At 40.6% G+C, this 23,778-nt stretch overlaps 1 protein-coding gene across 2 annotated transcripts; it reads right to left on the bottom strand.

Moving 5' to 3' along the window:
- Window positions 1-266: 266 nt before the first annotated feature.
- On the bottom strand, window positions 267-23,635 carry herc3 (HECT and RLD domain containing E3 ubiquitin protein ligase 3). Of its 2 annotated transcripts, XM_084006099.1 has the most exons (25): window positions 23,547-23,635; window positions 21,726-22,079; window positions 19,915-20,074; window positions 19,613-19,689; window positions 19,055-19,276; window positions 16,351-16,442; window positions 15,886-16,016; window positions 15,496-15,647; window positions 14,282-14,337; window positions 13,494-13,618; window positions 13,276-13,335; window positions 12,255-12,366; window positions 11,591-11,780; window positions 10,862-11,025; window positions 10,639-10,752; window positions 10,273-10,296; window positions 10,073-10,171; window positions 9,795-9,965; window positions 9,518-9,661; window positions 8,572-8,738; window positions 7,584-7,650; window positions 7,015-7,097; window positions 5,633-5,816; window positions 4,647-4,749; window positions 267-4,247 (listed from the first exon to the last, which is right to left on the bottom strand). In XM_084006099.1, the coding sequence occupies exons 2-25, from the start codon at window positions 21,946-21,948 to the stop codon at window positions 4,039-4,041; spliced, it is 3,129 nt and encodes a 1,042-aa protein (XP_083862225.1). In that variant the 5' UTR covers window positions 21,949-22,079; window positions 23,547-23,635; the 3' UTR covers window positions 267-4,038. The 2 variants fall into 2 exon arrangements, with proteins under 2 accessions (XP_083862225.1, XP_083862226.1); XM_084006100.1 differs by lacking the exons at window positions 267-4,247; window positions 4,647-4,749; window positions 5,633-5,816; window positions 7,015-7,097; window positions 7,584-7,650 and adding an exon at window positions 7,732-8,189.
- Between the last annotated feature and the right edge of the window lie 143 nt (window positions 23,636-23,778).

Below are 23,778 nucleotides of genomic sequence, written 5' to 3'. Positions count from 1 at the left end.
AGAGCAAGTAAATACACTGTTGTACATAAAGTTGGAATATTTTGTTTCAGAAGCAATACTCTGTTTATTCCTATTTAAATGTAATCGCTTTTGACCAGTTGCAATGATTACAGTAATGTGTCCAATTACCCAGGTGAAATGAATTCATGCATAAAATTTTTTGGCGCTATAAAAGACAAGACATTTGCAAATTATTCCAACCTTATGGACGATCCTGTAAAATTAGCTACTAAGCCAGAGCTAATAAAACCATTTCTGTCCAACAATGCAATTATGGAACACTTTATTATTTTATTTCAAAGTTGGTTGAAACAGAGACCTTTTTGTGTAGGTTTCAGAAAAATAATGAAAATTTTCACATTAAAAGGTTCAAAAAGGTCAAGGGCTGCACAAACTTTTGCATAGGACTAAACTCTTCAGGAGATATGAGCTTTAATTAGACAAATACTGAATGAACGTATATGTGCATGCAGTATAGACCAAAGCAAGGAGTTGGACTGCCCAAAAAACATCTCAGGGAAGAGTCCAGTGTTTGAGACCTTTTCCAAGAATAACCCAGAGTCGTCGTCATCACTACATGACTGGGCTGATTCAGGCTGTTATTGCTAAAAGGATGCGTCAGTGTGACCTTTTAGTCAGGGCACGTCAAGACATTTACTGTCTGAAGTCACTTTGAGACCACTGTATGAAATATATAAAAAATATTTATTTAACTGCAAGACCATTTCACACACTTCACGCCAATGCACAACCTAATTAAATATCAGTTTTGATCAAGAGGTTTGTCTGTAGGAATACAGTATCAGGGCTATGAATATACAGTTTCAACAACTGATGGTATCTAAAGTATTTAAGAGGTTATCTGCCCACACTGTTCAATATTATGTTGTCCTGCACAAATACCACATTGTATTAACTGCAACAAACTAATTACGATTATTCATTTCAAAGATTATATATTTAGTATTAAAGGACATTTTCGGACATGCGTTAATTCACATTCTGGTTGAGAGTTAAAGTCAAGCTGAATTTTCTTTTGATTGCCCCTTTAACCCTTAAGACCACACCGGGTCATGATGTGCATCTAATTAACAATTAAAAAAAATCAATTTCTTTTTCTTCCTGGAAAACAAAATATGATGCATGCTTACGTCTGCTCGTACTAACACCAATAATATAACATCTATCTGCAACTTTGGCTCTGAGAACCAGAGAAGTTCGTGAAGGTAGTTTTTTTTAAATCAAATTCCTCCCAAACTGTATGTCCCACCTGGCTAACCTGTTTCATCCAGAAATATGTCACGGTACGGAAGTTAGATACTCTTGAAATGCTGTTTCAGCTCAATTTTAACGTTAGCTAATCAACGTTAGCTAAACTCGGTTAGCTAAACTCTGTTAGCTAAACTCAGTTAGCTAAATTACGTTAGCTAAACTCTGTTAGCTAAACTCCATTAGCTAAACTCTGTTAGCTTCATATGAAGTTACAGCTAGCAGCCGGTTAGAGACCACAAATTGGGGAAACGGCTAGTCTAGCTCTGTCCAGGTGTTACAAAAATCTGTCAGCTAGCACTTTTTAAAATCCATACAAAAGCCGAAGTCTAAAAACAACAATTCTTTATTTTAAGTGGGGTTATGTGCCCAAATTTTTTCTAACTCTTATCTTTCTGGACTGCCCCATGCTATACTAATAATAATGAATAATTCATGCTTGCAGTGGCTATATGATATTTATTTCCTAGTCAGGTCCCAGAATCGCATTTAAACACCGATCAAAGTGAAGAAATACTTGGGTACATATCGCGTTTCTCATGGCTTTATGGCTTAAACAAACAAGATATGACACGTTAGTTAGTGAGCTTTAACAGTTTTGGTATTTCGTTACCATTAGACAGAGCCAGGCTAGCCGTTTCACACCGTCACCACTCTTTGTGCTAAGCTAAACTAACTGGCTGGTAGCGACCAGTTGCTAGTTGTATTAAATGGATAGATCTGGAATGTATCAATCTTCTCATCCAACTCTCTGCCAGAAAGCTAGGTGTATTTCCCCAAACTGACAAGTTTTCAAAAATGACAATCAGGTTTTTGCTTTCACTCAAGAACATGCACACAAACAACCACTAACAAAAATTAATTTTTAAAAGTCAGCTTTTCATGTAGGTTTTGCTGTAGAAGGCAACACTGTTGAATGCAGGTTCAAGAAAGTCAGCTATCCGTGATCCACAGCAAAAGAAACAAAAGGTTTGCAAATTATATTACCCATGTTTCATCCAGCACCTTACTGCCTGCTGAATATTCTCCCGTTAAAATCATCAAACACCCAATAACAAGGGTAAAGATTATATTCAAAGTGCTATTTACATACATATATACATAATATACTTTGTCAAAAAATAGCCACTCTATTTATTAAAGGAGCAATATGTAGGATTTAGTGATATCTGGTGGTGAGGTTGCAGATTGCATCTAACCCTCCCTTTCCAAGTGTCTCGGGAGAATTTCTGTGGCCTTCAGGTATGTAAAAACGTTAACGCTGTTCTGGGCTACTATAGGTAGCAAAAACACTATTCAATGTCTCACACTGATGAACCCATAGTTATGAATATTTTATTAAATCTCTGCCATAAATCCGCTAAATCCTACACACGGTTCCTCATTAAATTATAAGTAACAAAAGCAGATATATTATCTCAAGGTAATAACGTAATTATTTTAAAGTCAAAAAATAGAATTTAAGCAGTTTAATATAAAATACACAGCTGTGCAAAAAAGGAAAACCAAAGTAAAACTACAAAAACCCCAAAAGACGGAGTTTCTCAACCTCTTGCTCTTGGCTTTGGTTTAAAAAAAAAAATGATTTGAGGTTGTCATGTGAATTTAAGTATGTCATTTTTATAAGGAGTAAGATCAGTCTCAATATTAATGAAAGTGCACAGAACGATTCCCAAATGTATTTTGTGATTTATATAAACAATTCTCTCCACAAAAGTATTTATCAATGCACACAGAAATTGTTATCCTTGTGTATAAATGTAAAAATAAAAAAGTATTAAAACAAAATTTGTGATGCACGCAATTATCTGTTGCCAATCAATGCCTTTTCAGTCAATCACATGAGGTCGCCTTTGCAAGGGTCATGCACACTGGTGGCAACCTGGGAACAGGGTGGAAAGGAATCTACCGGAAACAACCAAATGTGGGCAGATAAGCCTGTAAAGATCCCCTAAAGGATCCAAAGGGATTCAGCAACCCCCTGTTGAAGAACAATAACAAATGATCCTTCAACCCATAAACCTTGTATTGAAGGTCACAACCACGATGATGAAAGAAAGACCTTCATCTGGCAAAGCATAGCTTATAGCTAAGCTAACGTAAGCATTGGCTAACATTGGCGATTTGATCTCTACGGACTTTTCCCTTTTTATCCCTTCACCTTGGAAGTATTTGAAGTGAAACCACCACTCTGCTTCTAATATGTAGGACAGTTGGCTAACGCTAACGTTAGCTATGTGTTGGTTTACCACTTGATATTTGTAACTTTGCCCCGACTGCTATTGTGCTGCTCTGCTCAACTGACGGAAACCAAAGAAATAAAAGTGGTAAACAGTATGTGAGACAAGTTACTTCAGCTGGCAAACCAAGATAAAGCTACGCTAACGTTAGCCAACATGTGCTAAAACAATGTATATATATATGTGGATTCTGTATACATTTATATACAATTATACATAAATGTATACATTTGTGAATCTTGCTGCGTGCATTCATTAATATTGAGACTGATCTGACATATTTTTATTTCAGGATTGTGATTCATTTCAAATAAATATCCACACACCAGCATTTAAATTATCTTCCAAATGGTCCTAAAAGGTTGAAAAACCTTGCCCAAAACAATAAAAACAATAATACTCTGCATTTACATAGATAGACCTTTCAGATTCAAGATGTTTGACACCCCCCATCACACTCCTTTGACACCGACATGGGGGTCGTATTGCTTTTAAAGTGCATTAAAACTACTGCATGTCTGCCCCTCCCTCAGACCAGGCTGAAGCCCTCGTACTGCTCCACGGCCCGGGTGAGACGGCGGCGCAGGATCTCTTTGGTCTGGTAGCGGGGCATGTCCAGCAGGTTGTAGCAGGTGTGAGCCACGGGCAAGTAGTGCTCCTCGGCCGTGGTGGACTGGATGACGATACGCAGGCTCTCCATGCCGTGGATGGGGATGCGGTCGCTGCCGGTCAAGAACACTGTAGGCAGGAGACACACTTAGAATCAAGAGCAGGCAGAAAATGGTCCACACATTCCTGCATAAATGCTACATGGCTGCATTTATATGCACACACAGACACACTCATAAAACTTTCGGGTTCAAGGACACTGTGACTTGTGGACAGGAGGAACTGGGGATTGAACCTCCATCCTCTACAACAAGCTAATGACTGAAAATCAATGTGGGAAAGGTCCTATTTTTTTCACCTTGCATCACACTGGAATGATTTACGACAAAGCTCTTGAAATTATTGTCCACATGTTCAGGCTTTAGTTGAAGCTTGCAGTTTTTCCAGTATTTATAAAGATGCTGGAGGAAAAGGGCGTGAGATTTACATTGTTGTGCACATTGAACAATAAGGCAATAAAATGCTTACGTAAGAACTGCTTCTTCTTCTCTAGAGGAAACTCGTGGAACACCTCCCAGAACAATCGGACTGTTGGATGAGTGGCTGTATATTCCCCTTTGTAGTCAGCATTCTGAGAAGAGAAAGATTTAGCGTTGAAAAGCTTTTCCCAGCAACATCCTTGCCTTGATTTATCTTACATAAGGATCCGAGATTTGTCACTAGTAAAAATATATGACACCAAATGTCAAGACATCCCATCTTTGTTGGGATTCCAAGCTACAAAATTAGTAAACCATCAGCACCATCCATAAAAACACTTTAATCAAAGATGTTTTTGCTAGAATACGTTGTTTCATGATGACTTTTTGACCACCACCAGCCAGTTGCAGTATACATTCTGTCCAAAATGTCATCACGTCATACTTCATCCTACATTTGTAAAATTGTCATTAAAAAGCTGTAGATGAATGGCCAAAAACATATTTTGTGATGACCTTGACATTTATAATTTTGATTAACAATATCCAATCAGTTCCTCCTTGAGTGCAAGTCTACAGAAATGCCCCCCCAGGCACCCAAAAACGCCTCCGCCCACAGCTGTCGCTGGCTCGGAGGCACAAAAAGGTCATATGTGTCCTCCAAACCTGCAGCTGCTGAACAAATCTTCCCAGTGAAGGAGTGTGAAAGTTCACATGATGTCATGTGTTGCTGCTCATCACTGTGTTAGTGTAACATACTCTTACACTGTGAGCACTGGGACTAACTCTCCAGATGTTGCCGATCAGTCAAATTTCCACTTTGCCCCAATTATACATGATCCTCATCGTCATATCCACAAATATCAGTTTGCACACACTTGTGTCACTGTGTGCACTGAGCTTCTGTTCTAAACCCAATATGAGTTTTACATGTGCTCACTGAGCACAAACAGGAAACGCTTTGGAATTTCTGCTGCTGGACAGTAACTCATTGTTGCTACGACCAAGTAGAGATTTTAAGACCCCCACACTGACCTTCTCCATCTCCTCCCAGTTGTAGTTGTTGTTGCCGACCACCATGGCCATCAGCTCGGAGGGCTGGAAGAGCGACAGGATCTCCCCCCCGCACACCTTCAGGAAGCCGGAGGAGAAGGCCGAGTACTGCTCACTCACAGAGTCTGAGAACACGTAGAGTAGGTAGGCCTCCACAAACTCCTTCCTGAAACACACACACGGTCAACACTTAGATTCATTCATTTGTTCTGCACTGCAGAGGCATCCTCACAAATCCGTTTATAAGGATTTATCCAGACTTCAAGGTGTAACTGGAAACACTCGCTTCCCCCTCCATTGTCTGTACGCGTGTGTTCGTGTTACAAATAACTTGATCATGATTTAATCCAATACTTTTATCCAGGCGCCCAGGAGGCTGAATAAAAAACACATGCAACCTGAATTTGTTTTTCTCAGTGAGGCCTTACTGTAGAAATAGGGGATCAAATAGGGGATCAAAGGTTGACTTCTTAACTTAACCACCTGAAAAAACAACCTCCATAGTATTAACCATTCCAATCAGAAACAGCCATCATTGGAGGTTTTTTAACACTTCCACTGCTCATACAAAATAAACTACTACTAAAATGTTGACTTGCTGTTTTGCCATGCATTGCAACATCATGTAAAAACAGAAAAAGCATCAGAATAAGGAAGTAACCTGCTCCAAAAATATTGGTTTACTGAGTTTCAAGAAAAATGGGGCTGCAAGGAAAACCTGTTCTGTAGCTTCGTGTAACACACCAGCACACATACTAGTGACAACAAAAACAACACTGTCCAGATCACATGACTCGTGATGCCCTGCAAACACTCTGATGAAATACCCCTCAGTCTAAATCAACACGTCTCCTTCACTGGATGTTCTACACCACGGCGCTTTCTCTTTTAATTCTCTTAATACACTTCTATATCTGAGTGTTGATGGGATTTTGCAGGAACAACTTGGGTCACCGCTGCTGTCGCCATCTGTTCAACACCAGCAGCCAGACGCGTTGACACCGCCAGCGGCCCCCATAACTCTCTGCGGACGCCTCCGCATGACGGCGTAATCAACGGCGCTGGCACAAGGACGAGCTGAAGAAACAGGGTGGCGGCGGCGGGACGACTAAAATACCGAAATCTTTGTTTTCAAACACAGAACGTGACCTTGAGTCAGGACAACGGGACACGGGCCGCCAGCTGTGTGAGCAGCGTGATAATCTCAGTGCTAGAAAAACAATATATTTAAAAACCACAGAGTCATCTGTTTGTCTTTTAGAAAGAACAGAGCATTAAAAATATTCATGAAACAAGGTCGTTTATTAAAATGGGACATGGAGTGATGGGAGGGCTGATGAAATGGTTGCCTTAAGCTGCCTCACCTGTTGTTTCTGTCCACAGTGATGCTCTCTCCTCCGGGAACGAGCTCCTTGACTTCTGTCATGCCGTAGTTCTCTCTGGTGATCTGAGATGTGGACACAACAAAGAGTCATGGATTGGAGTTTTGTCGCTGTTTAACTATGCGGGAGTGAAGTGTAGAAAATACATCACATCACATCCACAAATATAATCTGTATCGCCAAAGCCTGTATAGAGAATAGATACAACCAATCAATAGAAACAAGTCAAATTGAACATGAATTTTGGGCACATGGACACAACTATCTTGTTTTGTAACATGCATGTGATTAAGGAATTAACAGAGAATAGTAAAAAAAATCATTATCTGTACATTAATCTGCAACTGAAAACAGTGCCCAACAAACACACTTTTTAAAATAAAACCCAATTAGTGGCTTTTAAAAAGATTTAAATCCTCAGTAGAAACCAAAAGGCTTGAATCAGACAGCTGCAGACAGCATCGTGAAGTCAGAGAGTATTAAGAGACGGCCATGTTGTGGGTTTTTGGCCTTAAAGGCATGACGGTGAAACAGTGAGAAGTTACACTTACGGCAAAATTGAGAAGAAACGTCTCCTCCACATCACTTCCATCGTAGTCTAGAAGCTGCTGTAGACTCCTGCAGAGGAAGAAACAGGAGAGGATGTAAGAAGCAACACTATTAAACACATGATGGTGTCAGTGGGGGAAAACACACTAATAATCTTATTAGTGTGACACACGCAAAACAAATGCAAAGGTCAGAATCACCATCATCAAAAATGTAAGAGGTAAGAAACTAATTAGTATCTCATAGGAAACATATATCTCCTTCATGCATATCACCATCATGCATAGCTGAGGATTTGTTGACAATCCAGAAATATCTGCAACACTGTGGGATCACACGTCTGGTTGCTTTTTTCTACCGTGTCAGTTTATTACATTCACCTTTAGGTTGGAATCCCTGTCCCTGTTAAAATGAGAACCGGGGATTAGGTGCGTCCGCCCTACAGCTGCATGGATCAAGTAGGAATTGTCTGATAGATTAAAAAGTGAAGTGGTAGCTTGTAATACCACAGGAAATGACTCAGAGGGAGTGTTGTGTTAGTTTTCCTGTAAACAACATGCTGGATATTTACCACCAAAACACAGGAAACATGGAAAGAGGAAGTGTAGCTGGCAAAGGAAACGATAATTAGTGAAAGAGGAACAAATACCACGGCATTACAATTTTGACCCCAACCCCAGTTTATTCTGCAGTAAAACAAAACACATCAATTTAATCTCAACAACACATTATTCAAACCATGTATTATCTTTCCTATCAGTGTGAGGTTACTAGTGTGCCGACCCGAATAAAAGCATGTCATATAAAAAAAAAAATCAAGTCTTTTAAAATGGTGTTTCTAATAGTGACTACAGCGTGTGCAGCCCCTCTTGTAGAATTAAGAGGACTCAACATCAATAGTCATAGATTATTATGTAAGCAGATGACACACTATTTATGTGTGTTTGAGCACAACAGGAAATCAAAGTCACGGCTCATAGGACAGGTTACCTGGCCTCGGTGGGGGAGAGCTCCTTGAAGTCCTCCAGTGTCGGCGACACGTTGAGCAGCTTCTTGTAGAGAACCAGGGGGAAGTGGAGGTCCACCACTGTGGAGTTATAGATGGCCAGACCACAGATGATCCCGATCAGGTGAAACCAGTTCTGCTCAACAAAACACTGGAAACACGGGAAAGCATTTTTTATTCATTTATTTTTTCACGATTTTTCTTTTTACAAAGTGGTACATTGCACATTGACATAATAATTGTATGTCTCTGTCACAGTGACTGTCATCACGGTGGAAGCAGAGACATAAACATTCACTTTATATCTATATATTATTTATTTACTAGACAGGCTTTTCAAATTCCAGCCCATTGGGAGCTTGTTGATGATTATGATACTATTTTTCAACTGTCTGTCCTTCAACCAAAAAATAAATAAATGCTTCTGTCATTGCTTCTGTATCTGTGTGTGTGTGTGTGTGTGTGTGTGTGTGTGTGTGTGTGTGTGTGTGTGTGTGTGTGTGTGTGTATTTAACTGTCCTAAGGTCCTCAAAAAAGCAATTTGGTTTGTCACAGAAAGCAGTAAGCAGTGGTACTTAAAGTTCCCTCTATAGAGGTAAGTGTTTTGTAAACCTGAATGTTCCCGCTGACATATCATCACTAATGATAGGAACAGAAGCTGGACCTGGAAAGTACAGCTGGAGGTCAAATAACAGCCAGAGCACATATTCTGGAAATCATAATAAAAAATAAAAAAATAAAAAAAAGATTCCAACCAAAAAACAGAAACATCATCTCAAACCCTAAACTGCATTTTGAGCTTTTGCCGACTCGTCCATGGGCGTTGTCTCGAATTCTGCACCACATTTAACACAGCTAATATGTTTGCAGTCATTCATTTTATCAACTTACAATAGGTGTAATTAGGAGTCTTTTCACATCATGACTTACTTTGTCCGAGAACCACAGCAGGTTGGACTCTTTGTAATGAGTGAACATCCCATATACAGGATCCATCAGCTCCTTTAACAGCAGCAGGAAGAACTCTTTAGTTACTCCACCTGCATCCACGGCCTCCTCGCCATCAAAGATCACCTGGAGGGAGGGAGGGAGGGAAGGAAGGAGGGAGGGAAGGAAGGAGGGAGGGAGGAGATCACAAAAAGCTTGTTTTCTTTATCAAAAATGTAGAACTACGCTGACCTTCGAAAGCTTTGGTCGTAGCTCTCACCTTGAGCGGTTTCTTGAGGTCCACATCCGAATACATGGTGAGCTCACGTAGTGTGTCACTTACTAAATGGTTCCTGCGCACATGGAGCACCAAGTAAGGGTTCCTGGCGAGGTGGGGTTCCAGCGTGAGCAGCATGAAGACGTTGTGCAGGTTTGCACCGCTTACTGCCATCTGGGGAATAGTCACAGGTTGAGAGTCAACCTTCAAATAGAGTAGAAAAACACTGAGGACAATCAAATCGAACCCCTGTTGATGGAGATCACATTAACAGCAGGGACCTGCATTTGCAGTTCAGCGTCCGTTTGCAGCATGGTTGTCTTGGCTTGAGCGTTCAGTATGAACGGGTAGGCACATAGGTTCACTGAGGGGAAGTCACCCTGCAAGGAAAATGAGTAAACATACTTATTACTGTAATAACATTAAATACAAATCTAACATGTCATGTTTCATGTTTAAGTTCAATCTTTAAATCAGGTACCTGTGAAGGGGAGGATGATTGTTTCTAGGAAATAAAATGAGAGAAAACAAAGTCATTTGACCTGACTGACAGTGCAGCAACATTAATAAAAAACATTTTTTTGAAATCCTTCCAATGTCCAAGTAAGTTATAAGGACTTGTCTGTGAACATTCATTGTACAGCAAGAACTGACAAACAGTGACACACCCACAAGAAGCTCTGGATTCAATTCCTCACCGTCTCTGCAGACACTAAGAATGACATGAGCTTTGTAATGTGTGTGTGTGTGTGTGTGTGTGTGTGTGTGTGTGTGTGTGTGTGTGTGTGTGTGTGTGTGTTTAGCCTCAGGAGAAGTAACAAGGAAGTGAAACAATGTCAGTACTCACGATGTCAGCTTTACTCAGAAACCATTTGAGGTAGTCTTCCTGGATGTCCACCAGGTTGGTGATGTCGGGGATATAAAAGCGATTGTACTCCACATGGTGGGCCTTTAAGTTTACCTGGTTCAACACAGTAGTCTATAGATTAGCTATCAAGCAGGGGAAAAACACATTTCCTCCCAGGACTGCACTGAACGCAGGAAAGTCCCGTTTGCAGCTGTGTGGGTACCTTGTGGAGTTTCTCCAGCAGCCTTAGAGTGGCAACAAAATAGTTCTCGTAGAACACCGGCACGAGCAGCGCCTTGCCTCCCGTCAGCATGAACACCACGATGCTCTTGTACATGTCGACCATTCTGGTGAACACGCCGCCGTCCACGAAACACCACCAGTTATCTGCAGGGACAGAGGAAAGAGCCTGAATTAAATTACAGAGCAACTACAACGAGTAAATATGTGTGAATATGTTTGTGTTCTAGCACCTTCCTGCATGTGTTTGCAGGTGTCAGCATGCTGATCGAACTACGTTCTCTGAGGATGTTCGAACAGCATCTAAACACGCTTTCTGACACGGCAAGTAGAGGAGTCTGTCCAAAATGTACGGCCGAATCACACGCTTTTATCTCTCAAATATCTTAACAATGAGGAAGCCATTTGCCAGACACCAAAAACAAGCTTTGCAAGATTTCTCTGTGTATCGGCCTAAAAAATCCATCATCATTCAGGCTGTATTTCATTTATGGTGGTGTATCTTAAACGTTCCTTGTGATAACAGGCTGAGCATCGGTGCGAGGACGTGGATGAGGTCGCTGGCGTGCTGTAGAGGACGAGTCAAGTGGTGTGATGGTGTTGATATGACAGGATCTGCTAACAAAAACTATTTGGATCTATTTGAAATGACTTGGATCGGTATATAAAAAAAACCAAAAAGAAACTTGTAGTGTGCATGCAAGTATGATACCCAATACTTTGCTGGGGTTGGCGTCTAGCCGGAGGATAGCCATTGCCAGGGGGATAGTGAGGCGAATGTAGTTCTTGGAGTCCAACAGGGCCGGGTACTCAGACAGGATGAGGTAGATCCTCATGGCCTCGACGTCAGGAGGGGAGCGCTGCAGCTGAGGGATCAACAGACTCTCAAAACTCTTGCTGGCCTAAACAGAAAGAGAGAGGACATGTATAACAAAGTGTGTGTATTTATACGTTTGAATACACAGATATGAGAAGCAAAATGTACTGTTATACGCAAAGTATTCGAAATTTGCAATGTTATGATATGTTGAAAGCAAACAAAGAAATGAATGGGATGTTTTTCTAAATCCCAAATCAGCTTGGATCAAAAATATGCTTCATTTAATTTAAGGAGGGCCTTTAAGTGGTTAGAAAACGTGGCCTCCGTCTCCACAAGCATTATAACTCATGCTGGGCTGAGGCGGACCATGAACGCCGAACCTATGATTACTGAGCTAATGTTAGAGGTTATGACTCAGTCCTGCAGTTTGAGCCATGAATCTGTGGCGGATGTACTTTCATAACAAGCAAAACAAGTTAGCTATCCAATACTGTGTAACAAACGAGTTCCTAATTTAATTTTTACCTTATGTACAATTTTTAAAACCACTTAATACCTGTTCTTGAAGTCCAGAGAAAGACGGTTTACTGAGTGTCTCAAATAGTTTTCTGACAGAGTTGAGATCGATGCCTGGAATCTTTGGGTTGGTTTTGAAGTGGACATCATCACTGAAAACCCAAAAAAAATCATGTGTCAATGACCTATGATGTCCTTAAAATGAGTCCGTTGTCAGATTCAGGGACCTTGAGGAAAAGCCTAAGATAGTGTGTACAAAACCTCAGCATGAAGGACAGCAGCTATTTACAGTGTAAGCCTTCGCATTCTTATATCACAGGTTTTATTTAGCCATAACACAATGACATCAGATCTGATCTCGTGGGGACTGTTTGCCAAACAAAGACACTAATGCAGATAGTGCGTTCACAGTGAGTATGAGCACCCATCCACTTTATTTTGAGAACTCAGCGCCCAAACGAAACACAAATACATTGAAATTTATGACACTTCAAACAAGAAACGGGTTTTTCGGCACCCAACTGCAGTTTATGTAGACTTAATATTTTTGCTGACCATGTCCGAATGCATGTTAAACTGATTTATTTAGACGTGTTTTATTCATACAGCTCCAGCCAGCTATTAGTTTACTTTCATGTGGTATAACAATCAATTATCTGACTCTTGACACTTAAATTATTGCAGGCTTGATATTCTCTGTGATCTCTAGAAACAAATTACAGACAGTACATTATGAAGTACTCTGTTTCCACCCTGATGGCCACCACAGTTCATCCTCTGGACACGATAAGTATCTGCTGATGAGTCTGGACTGAAAAGCCAACACATCTTCACACGGAGCGACTGGTCACAGAAATCACTCAGTAACCAAACAGATAGCATCTTTCCCTGCCCTGGACATCAGCATTTTTATTTTTTTTTGGCGGATAAGGCATATCATGACGTGGACCCTGTGAGCTCCCTGCTGAATCACTTCCCAGGATGATATCACCTCTTTATTTCTTTAATTTGTACTCAGAGTAGTAAAATCAAGTACTTCAAAATTCTATGTATTTTCGTACCTTTGATCCAAAAAACTGGCGTTCCAACAAGCCGTGGAGGAGAGTTGAATTATGATGTCACTGAGCACAAAAACATGAATCAGAGCTTCAGGATTCAACAAAATGAAGTATTGTGTGAAGTAAAACATTTAATAATAATCATCTACAAGAGAACAAACATTTTAAATACAGTACAATCTAACACATGAAAGAATAATAACTTCCGTTATTTGACTTACTTTGTGACACTAGAATCTGTGCTGTACGTCAGCTTTAACCGCCATGAATTTAATCTCTCATAATTGATGGGGGAGATTGATTTACTGACATTAATCACTCTGAAGTCTTCTGGGGGGACAAAACACTGCAGAGAGGAAGAAAAAACAGAGACAAGATAACGGCTTGTTTGCACTGACGGTGCTTCCATAGTTCAGCACGGAGACATTTGGGCTTCGGTCTCGGTTGTGTCTCCTTCCTCCACGGAGATAAAACAAACACATGAAGTCTGAATACTCTACTGTCGAGGCTGAATGTGTGTCATGTCTTTATCAGCGCACAGTCTGGACACGTTGCTGGATATTTGTGCCAGACATCTATTCTATATACAGCCCCTTTATAAGAACTGGACAAAGTGTAGACGTTAATGCCACCCTGTGGTGAAACACTGAAAGTGATTCAATGGAAAGCAGAAACAAAAGAGGTTATTTCGGGGCGCTTCTTTTTATTATTACGCTTCATTTTGAAATAGTTTTTTGATGCATATTTTTTTCTGTTGTAGATTTGATTGGATTAAGGTTTCTGTTGAGGGTTTGATTCTGATGGTGAGGCTGAAGGGAAGGGAATACATGTATTAAACCAACCAGAGATTTTTCATTATCTCATTAGGAATCATTTTTAGTTCTGTTGAAAGAAATTAACGGGACTAAAAGTAAAACCGTTTTTTTAGACAAATATGATGTCTAATACAAATACAATACAATAATAATTCAGGCAACAACCTTGAGAGTGAGAGAATCAAATCACATACCTGTTCATTAGAGTACAATAAAAAGCTATGGTCGCCTCCGCAGATGATTTTGGACACTGTATATTGTTTTGATTCCAATAAAGAAGGGGAAGAAAAACAGTGTTAGCTGGCCAACATTTAAAACACTTTATCCAATAGTTATTGAGCGTTGCTTTTTCTGCTTTTTCATTGTAAGATAAAGCATTATCAAATGCATTTGTATGGATTAAGCTTTACAAATGGACCTTGAGTGTACTGCTGATGCGTAGTTACGAAGGGTAAAGGATAATATCAAGCATCGATCGCCAGCCTGAAGAGACACACTGGATTACATCACACTTTCACATCACAAGCTGATCTCTGACATTCCAAATACCACAAACCCAGTAGATTTTATAGTGACTGGTTCATTGTTTGTTTGGCCGCTGAAAGTAATTATTAACTCAGTAATTCATCCTCAGCATCGCCACACCCAACGTGAGACTTTACCATCTGAGTGACAGCTGCAACAAGTTACTCGTTGATTTCAAAAATGCATTTATTTTAGTTATTATTTGTTTTTCTTAATCAGGCAGTTTCATTGAGATTAACATCTCTTTTCCTAAGAGGGGACGCGAGAACAAGATTCATAAGAACACCTTCAGCAAAACAGAAATAACACGACTACAAGCTAAAGCTTTATATCTCCCAGGGGAATGCAAGAATCTATCCTGAGTGCATTTTGCAGTTCATCCCATTAAAAAGCCTGGTACCTGAAACCAGTTCTGCCCCCAGTGTGGACAAGACGGATGTCTAAAGGCAAAGCATTTACTGGGATGTTCTGTGGTTCCTACACTTAAACGAGAGAAGAGACGTGAGGTCGCTTCAACAGGAGAGCTTTATGAATGAATCACATGACATCTGTTCCGTCCAACCGTGTGATGCAGAGAACGATGATGAGTCACAAATTTGGCATTTGTGACAAAGCATAATGCGCCATGATACACAGGGTTTATTTATGCCTTATAGCTAAAGGCCAATGTCCCATAATATTTCAGCTCTCTGTTTGCAGCGTTTAAAAAGCATCTTATTCTAATTCTATGGATGAATGAATACTGAGCTCATCTCTCATGTCGTAAATAATAAATCTGGTACAGGTTTTTGTATTCTTTCAACGAGACCCTATTGCTTTTTACTGTCTATAATGAAAGTAGACATAGTAGGCACGCAAAACCTGTCTGGAGTCTTCTGCTTACCTGTTCTATGAGAATTTCCAGTCAGGGAACTGGCCTTGACGGGAAACGGGCTACTTGCATCCCCCAGTATTCCTGTGCCCAGCTGGCCGTGGCTGTTACAACCGAACGCATACACCATATCGGAGGAGGGCACGAAGGCCAACGTATGGTGCCTGACAAGGACAAACGCAAGATTCAGGATGCAGAGGGACAGAACCAGCCTCTGATACATGAGGTACAATCTAAGTCAAGACAATCCAATGATCCTTTGTGATCTTTGGTTTTTGTGTTCAAATTTGAAATACCTTTTTAAAGTGAATGCAGTACAATAAAACTTTTGCATTTGAAATTGTATCGAGGTGCATCAGATTGTACAGGTGTAGCAAAAGTAAAATGGCGAAACAGGTTTACCTGCCACAGGTGATCTGGGACACTTCAGTGCCCATGAGCTCCAACACTCGTCTGGGTAAAAGTTCATTATTGGTGGAGCCGTGACCCAGCTGACCCCATGAGCCTTCACCGAATGTAAACAAGCCGCCGTCCTGCCAGAGACACAACACAGGGTTTATTTTCTGTTGTTTTTTTGAGACAGACATTCTTGGAATAGTAATGCAGTTAGTCAAAGTAAAACTGTTTTTCTAGGTGTGGGTTGGGCTGTCTGGCTGGGATAAGAGTTGGATTTTTATCTACGCAACAAAGGTCACATGCCATAAATAGCAGGTCACAATAGAGCAAGAATACTGGAACTGAACTCCCAACAATCTAATAGCTGACCTAACTAACCAGACGGGATTAACATTTAATGGCATGCAATGGGAGGCAGCAAGATCCTCTCATGTTATGTGGATCCTTTAACTGAGAACACTGTATTCATACCTTTGTGAGGGCTGCTGTGTGTTCATCTCCACAGCTGATGTGAACAACTTTTTGAGATCTCAAAAATTTGATGTGGCACGGGACAGCGCGGTCTGAGGAGCAAGGTCACACTGTTATACACTGGATGTATTTACGAATGGGTGGCACAATTAAGGCAACATGGCAACTTCTGCATTTCAATCTAGTGTTTTAGTGGCAATTCATCTGCCACTGAACTGTCCAACAGCAAGAAGAAGAAACAAGAAGGTAAAAGGTAGGGCACGATGCGTATTGCGCGGTCGGGGGCAGAGGGACAGATGTCAGAGCAATGGGTCACTCTAGTCATTCAGGCATGCAATTCAGTCCTCCTTTGGAACTGGGACAATGGTGGATGTTTTGGGGGGGAAAAAGTGTCACACGGCACTCAGAGACAGACTGATTAAAAATGAGTCAGAACCCTTGTGAGATCCGGGGCCGGGGAGACATGGACAGGTCAAAGGATCTTGCTTGAGTCATGCACCAGCCTGGCTTTGGATTCCTCCGTGGCAGGTTTAACGGCCTTTCTTGCAAAGGCGTTTGTGCTCAACGAGGTGTTCCTTCCATTACTCTCCTAAGCGCCAGACAGTGTACAAACTTAATGTATTGTGACAAAGCAAGAATCCAACGAGTCAAGACACCAGAGTCTAACCAAGGGGAAGGCAGACCTGCTCACAGAAATTAGTATATGAGCGTAAGCATTCAGCAAAGGTGTTATTGTTTTTTCCAGGAAATTTGCTCAGCCAGCCAACGCTGTGCTTCCCAGACAGGGGCTTGCAGGGGGGGGGGATGTCAACACCCACCAGAATGACAGACGAGAGTTCTCTCAGGGATTAGTATGGGCTAATCACACGATGAAAACAATATGTGACATTTAATGGCCACTCCTCTGCCAAGTCCAGTATTCTACACGGGGTGCCTCAAGGCTCTATTTTGGGCCCTTTATTATTTTTGATTTATATAAACGATTTAGCTTTATCTTGTAAATATTTTTTTCCTGTGTTATTTGCTGATGACACTACCCTCATAGCAACTCATAATAATTTTAATTATCTGATTGATTCTGTGAACAATGATTTATCTTCAATTTCAAAATGGTTTCAACTGAATAAACTAACACTCAATGTGAAGAAATGTAACTTTATAATCTTTTGCAATATTAACAAGTCTTATCCTAAAGATCAAGCTAAATTATACATTAATGGAATAGAAATGACCCAAGTCAAAACTACCAAATTCCTCGGAATATTGGTTGATGAAAGACTTGATTGGACAAATCACATAGACCTTGTTTGCAAGAGATTAACAAAGATGATGGGCATCCTAAGAAAAGTGTGCCCATTTATACATTCTTCTGCTCATTTAACGTTATATTATAGTTTTTTATTTCCTTATTTGAACTACTGTAACATGGTCTGGGCAGCTACATCTCCTACACATCTCAAGAAATTATGTACTATTCAGAAGAGATTCATAAGATTCATCTCACATTCAAATAGATATGCTCCATCAGCACCACTATTCACTAAGTATTCTCTTCTACCAATTCACAAATTGAATAACTATCAGATTTGTTTGTTTGTTCACAAGTTCATTTACAAGAATCAAGATCTCCCGGTCACTTTTCAAAATTTCTTTACCTTCACTCATAATGTACATTCCCACCGCACTAGACACAGTAATAATCTTACTCTATATTTACCCTTTATCCGCACATCACACCATCAGTTTAATATGACATACAGAGGTCCAATGTTTTGGAATGGACTATCTCCCTCATTAAGATCCATTTCTTCTTATTCACTCTTTAAAAAGCAGTTAAAAATACATCTCAATTTCTCTTGAATTTCCCACTCTTTCCTCTCTCTCTTTCACTCTCTCCATATCCCACATCCTTACTCTGTCCTTTTATGAGTTTAATTAATTAATTAATTTTTTGTATATTATCTCTCTCTAACTATTGTCCTTATTTGTTACCGAATTACTTTGCACTTTATCTCTCTATTTTTTTCTCATTTCTGTTTTCTTTTGCTCACATAACATTGACCATGTATGCACTTTATCTCCTTTTTATGTTTATTTGTTAGCTATTGAAATTTGTCTTGTTGTAATTTGTTATAGGGGTGGAACCTATGTACAAGCCAACCGGCTTCGTTCCCTCCTTGCACCATTGAAATTTGTGTGCTAAATAAATAAACTCAACTCAAAACTGATTCCAGGATGCTTGAGTAATGTTGGTATGGTTTCACTACATCCGCGCAACAGATGTTATTGGTCTAGTGTCCCTGTCAGCTCTGATAAGTTTGTATCCATGTACATCCACATCGGTCATGTCATCATGTGGCCAGGAGACGGAGTTGCTATAAAAGTCCTTATTAAACTGTTAAATCATGTCATTGCAGAGAGAGGTGCCCTCGAGATGCAAATTGCTGGGAAAGGTGTCCGATGTCCTCCAACTACGAAGGGCACCGACTCGCTGACAACCATGGGGTATAAGTCTATTGAATGCCAGGCAGCCTTGCCCTTTTCCTACAGGGAGTATGCTGTCATGCAGTTGTAGATGAAGCAGGAGGCATTCATTCCCTGTTTCGGAGTTTCTCTTGATTGTACCAGTAGCACACAATAGAGAGAAAAACATATCAATAAATGAAAAATGGAAGCGCTGAAGCTCTGAAAAGCCGTAGCTTACCTTGTTTATCATTGAGACCCAGTTGTCCAGCTCTGTTTTTGCCCCAGCCAAATACTGCTCCGGACAAGGAGAGAGCAAAGCTGTGGTCTCCCCCGGCGGTTATTTGTGCCAAAGGAATACCCGCCAGAGACTTCAGGGGATGAGGGAACAGCTGGCTCGGCTCTCCTTTCCCGAGACCGAGCTGACCGCTGGTGTTCTGGCCCCACGTGAACAGCTGGCCATCTGACAGGGGAAAGGACAGAAGCAAAAATAGGTAACCGTGCATAGATAACAATTACTGCCAGAACAGGCACATAGACATTATGTTAGTGATGTGGGACTATCTGCAACATCTCTACTCAGCCTTTCTGCATCACTGTCACATAAAGGTTAGATGTAAAAAAAATAATCTTGAAAAAATAGGTTGTTAAAACCTTAAATTCTGTTCAGTCCCATAATCAAACATGTAGAGAACCAAAATACAATGCAATTTATCAATCAAGATGAATTTGAGATGCAATCTCATACATAGTTTAATCTGTTATGAGTGAGAATCTATAGATATTGTGTCTTTCTCACCTCTAGAAAGTGCAATGCAGTGCTGATTCCCACACATTACTTGAGAGATCTGCTGGTCACACAGCCTTTTAATCAACCTAAGAAAAAAAAAACACATGTTAATCAAACTATAAACCATGTCTGCAAAATTACGAATGTGTTCCCCTCTTTTTACCAGTTCTCAGGAGATATCATTAAATGCTTTCACTGTCCTACAGCAGGCAATTCACTGCATCTTAACAGCTAAATAAATGAATAAATCATGTTCTTTCTCATAGGATTTGTATTTTGGCTGCATGGGTCCATGGGTGCAACTCAGTCACCTGGGAATACGAACAGCCGCCTCCGCAGTCCCGAGACCGAGCTGGCCCCCTTCACCAGCTCCCCATGCAAACACTTGCCCATGCTCATTCACCGCCATTGAATGGGCCCGACCACTCGACACCATTGTTATCGTCTGAGTATCCAGAGCTCCTACAAGCTCTGCGGAGAGGAGGAGGAAGAGCGTCAGACATCAGCAACAGGATGTACTGTAGATGTATGGATTTTCATTTACATTTTTCAATTAATCTCAAAAATCAAACCACCTTTCCTTCCAGTTAGCAAGCTACAGAATCTAAATCGTATCTAATGTTAGGATCTGTTGAAACAGATTCTTCAGCCCTCATGGACCAAACCCATGTAAGCCATAGCGTGGGTATTTTAGCTCATCTTTTGGACAGCTCAAACTTAGAGTGGGCCTTGGCAGAAAACATGTACCGATGTAATATCGTCATAACACCTGGGTTTCAGAAGCTAGGAATGTATGATACTAGAAAACACATCACCTATACCTTTAATGTACAAAAGAGGGCTTGTCTTTATGAAAATACGCCATAGAAAATACAGAAATGCAGCAGGAAGCACATTTGAGGAGGATATACTGTGTTGCAGATCATCAGGAAATGTGCAGGTGGTGTAGGAGATTTCTGTGTGGTTTCCTCTTATACAGTAGAACTGGTTTAATAGAGAAGATGAACCGGTTTAGACATGCTACGATTAAAACGATTACAAACATATGATCAATCTGATACTGCGGCTTCAATTGAGTTTATACTATAATATGATTTGAAAATATTTCAATCAGAAGTCCACATTTTTAAGGCTAATAATAAGATATATTCAAGTTACTAAATGTATATTTTATCAAGTATCAAGTGAGGGATATGATCTCGTGTGAACCTTCTACTGAAAAGGCCTTTTTTTTGCTCAGGGTCCAGTGAGTCCAGCGTTTTGTTCATTGTCGTTAGAGTTTCACCCACATACTAACACAAACTTCCACCCACATGATGCCAACAAAACCCACCACTGTCTGCAGTCACTTCACAAGCCACGACTGTTTCAAATCTCCTAGAAATGCCATGAGCCCTCTCAGAAATGGCAATGTTTGCTTTGCCTTTAAATTCTATGTATAATACAATCACATACTGTACATTAGAAGCTTATCCAATTAGCACATTTTTGGTTGATGCTTTTTTTTAAATCATCCAGGTCAAAGAGAAAAGACAAGTCAGCGAAACAGGCTAAGACATGATGCTGCCTTTTTGGAAACCTTCAATTTTACACAAAGATTATCTGGAAAATGATCAAGTTGGAACCATGACATCATGAGATCTTCTCACACACAGCGAGTCCAGCTACTGCTACACAATATGTCTTTGAGTTGAATACATTTTTCCTATTTATATCTTCAAGTCACTTAGTATTTGAGATTTGAATTGAGAAATGAAAGCCAAAAATATCATTTCTAACATTAATGTTTGCTGCACTGAAACAAGACAAATAATCTACAGACAAGCAAGCAAATTAACACTACAGAGCTCACATGCTCACAATGACAATGCTACCATGCTGCTCTTACAGCAGGTATAATGTCAACGATATCAGATCGGCATGTTAGCATAACCGGTGATCCCATAACCAAGCACCGATACAAACAGCCTTTGTAAACACACGTCATGCTCCCCTCACACTGTTTTGGTAACTTTCCAAAGCTTCCAAAGCCAAAACTTTCTAAAAGGAGCTCGAAAACCGCCTACAGTTTGTGATGATTAATAAAAGATGAGCGAATCTGTTGTCCACACCGAACGCTTACCTGGGGAGGTCCCTGGTTTGCTGTGGCCCAGCTGTCCACAGCTGTTAGAACCACATGTGTACACACTTCCATCGTGCAGCAAGAACATCGAGTGCTGTCCTCCACAGGTTACCTCTATCAGTCCCCTGCCACTGAACACGGGGCAGTTCCTCGGCTCGAACATCGGGTTCCTCTCAGTACCAATACCCAACTGCCCATCCTTTGCGTTGCCCCAACAAAGCATGTTGGCGAGGGGAGAGGGAGATGAGCACCAATCAGAAGAGGCAGAGAGAGTGATGGCGGGATGGAGGAAGACAAAGAAATGTTCAGACTTTAGAGCAGCCCCGCTTTCTCCTCTTCGTGTAAAGTCCAATCCTGGAAGAAACCAAAAAACGGGGTAATTACGTCATCTTTGTTCATTGGGAACACACACTGTTCTCTGCACTCCATGTGTGAATCCCTGAAGGTTTTTTTTTTTTAATGATAAACTCTGGGTTTAGGGTGTGGCTGTGTGTGAGAACGATGTAAGCTGTACGGCAGAAGAACAGGCCAGTGTGTTTAAATAAACCCAGTCAGTGTAATCCCGGCTTAAGCAGCTCCACGTGGCCATGTCTTACTGTCAATCCACATGCAACGCAATACATGCACGTTACTGACTGGGGTTGCTGCTGGTTATAAACAAATGGGAATAGAACATCATGAGAAACATGCGACGTGACATCATACAAAGGACAATCATGGCTACACTTCAGACATCTGCCCCAGATTTGATCACTTTGATTTGCATCTCATCATCTGTTTAAAGGTGTTTTCTGTCTGTTTCCACTGTCGTAACAGAACGGAAACAGAAATACCATTCTAGTATCTGCTGCCTGCAGTCGACTGCTAATTTGATTTTAACACACCTCGCTAAAATGAAAGCAGTCAAATGCAAAGGCCCTGTAATAAATCCTATGATAATAATACCGTTAGAATTACAGTTGCAACACTGGATATTTGTAAATCAATATAGTGAATAAACATAATCACTATTATTATTGGCAGTACTTTAATGCAATACAACTCAACAGCCAAATGAATCACCGATCAAAGTTCCTCGACAGGTTAAAGAAAAAACTCAACCACATAACCTTCATGAGGGAAGGTGGGCTGATCATTATATATATATATATATATATATATATATATATATATATATATATATATATATATATATATATATATATATATATATATAGCTGAGTGTACTGGGTGTTGCATGCTGAGAAGAGTCCAAGACAATGTTAGAAATTAACTGCAATACCACCTTTAATAACGACTGAATAGAACATGAATAACGCTGTTATGGTTATAAACACCCCTAACTTGGCTTTGAGTCAAATGACACTGTTTGATACGTTTATTACACATTATTATCATCAAATATCGCAATCACAATTAGCTCAATGTGAGCCTCGTTTGCTAGCTGTGCTGAAGTGTGAACTGTAACTCTGTTTAAGGTTACGTTAGCTTGCTGTCGGGGGACAAAGTGAAGAGGTGTGGCCTGCGTTTTGTAAACACCATCACCTCGGTGTGCGCAGCCACAGCTAAATATCTCCGCTGACATTTGGCTGGCCGAACTGCTGCGTTCACGGAACCGGAGCGGACGGTTCGTGGGTCCACACGGAGCCGTTACACTTCAGTTAGTTAGCTAATTTAACCTTAGCGAGCAATACAGCACCGCTGACTGACAGCGGCTAAAAACACAGGAGATCTACCGTTTTAACCAACGCCCACATTTTTAAGTAACGGTGATGTAACACATTGGGTTCATCCAAAACAATTAAATCGTGGTGTTTTTACCTGGACAGATGCATTCTGTAGTTGAGCGTCTGTGCTTCGGTTCAGCTCAGAAAAACAAACGAGGAAGTACCACGGCTGCCTACGTCACTGTACGTTATGGGCAGCAGAGCTGTGATTGGCCCGCGGATCCAGGAAGTGCGGGTGTTAATGTCCACGGTAATAACAAATTCTGTGATCTGTGATTTCAGCTGGACCGAACGTTTCTACCTCAAAATATCTGATGCATACACAT

This window comes from Eutrigla gurnardus, assembly GCF_963514095.1.
Source record: "Eutrigla gurnardus genome assembly, chromosome: 3".
NCBI lineage: Eukaryota > Metazoa > Chordata > Actinopteri > Perciformes > Triglidae > Eutrigla > Eutrigla gurnardus.
This window is presented reverse-complemented; position numbering and strand designations above follow the sequence as displayed.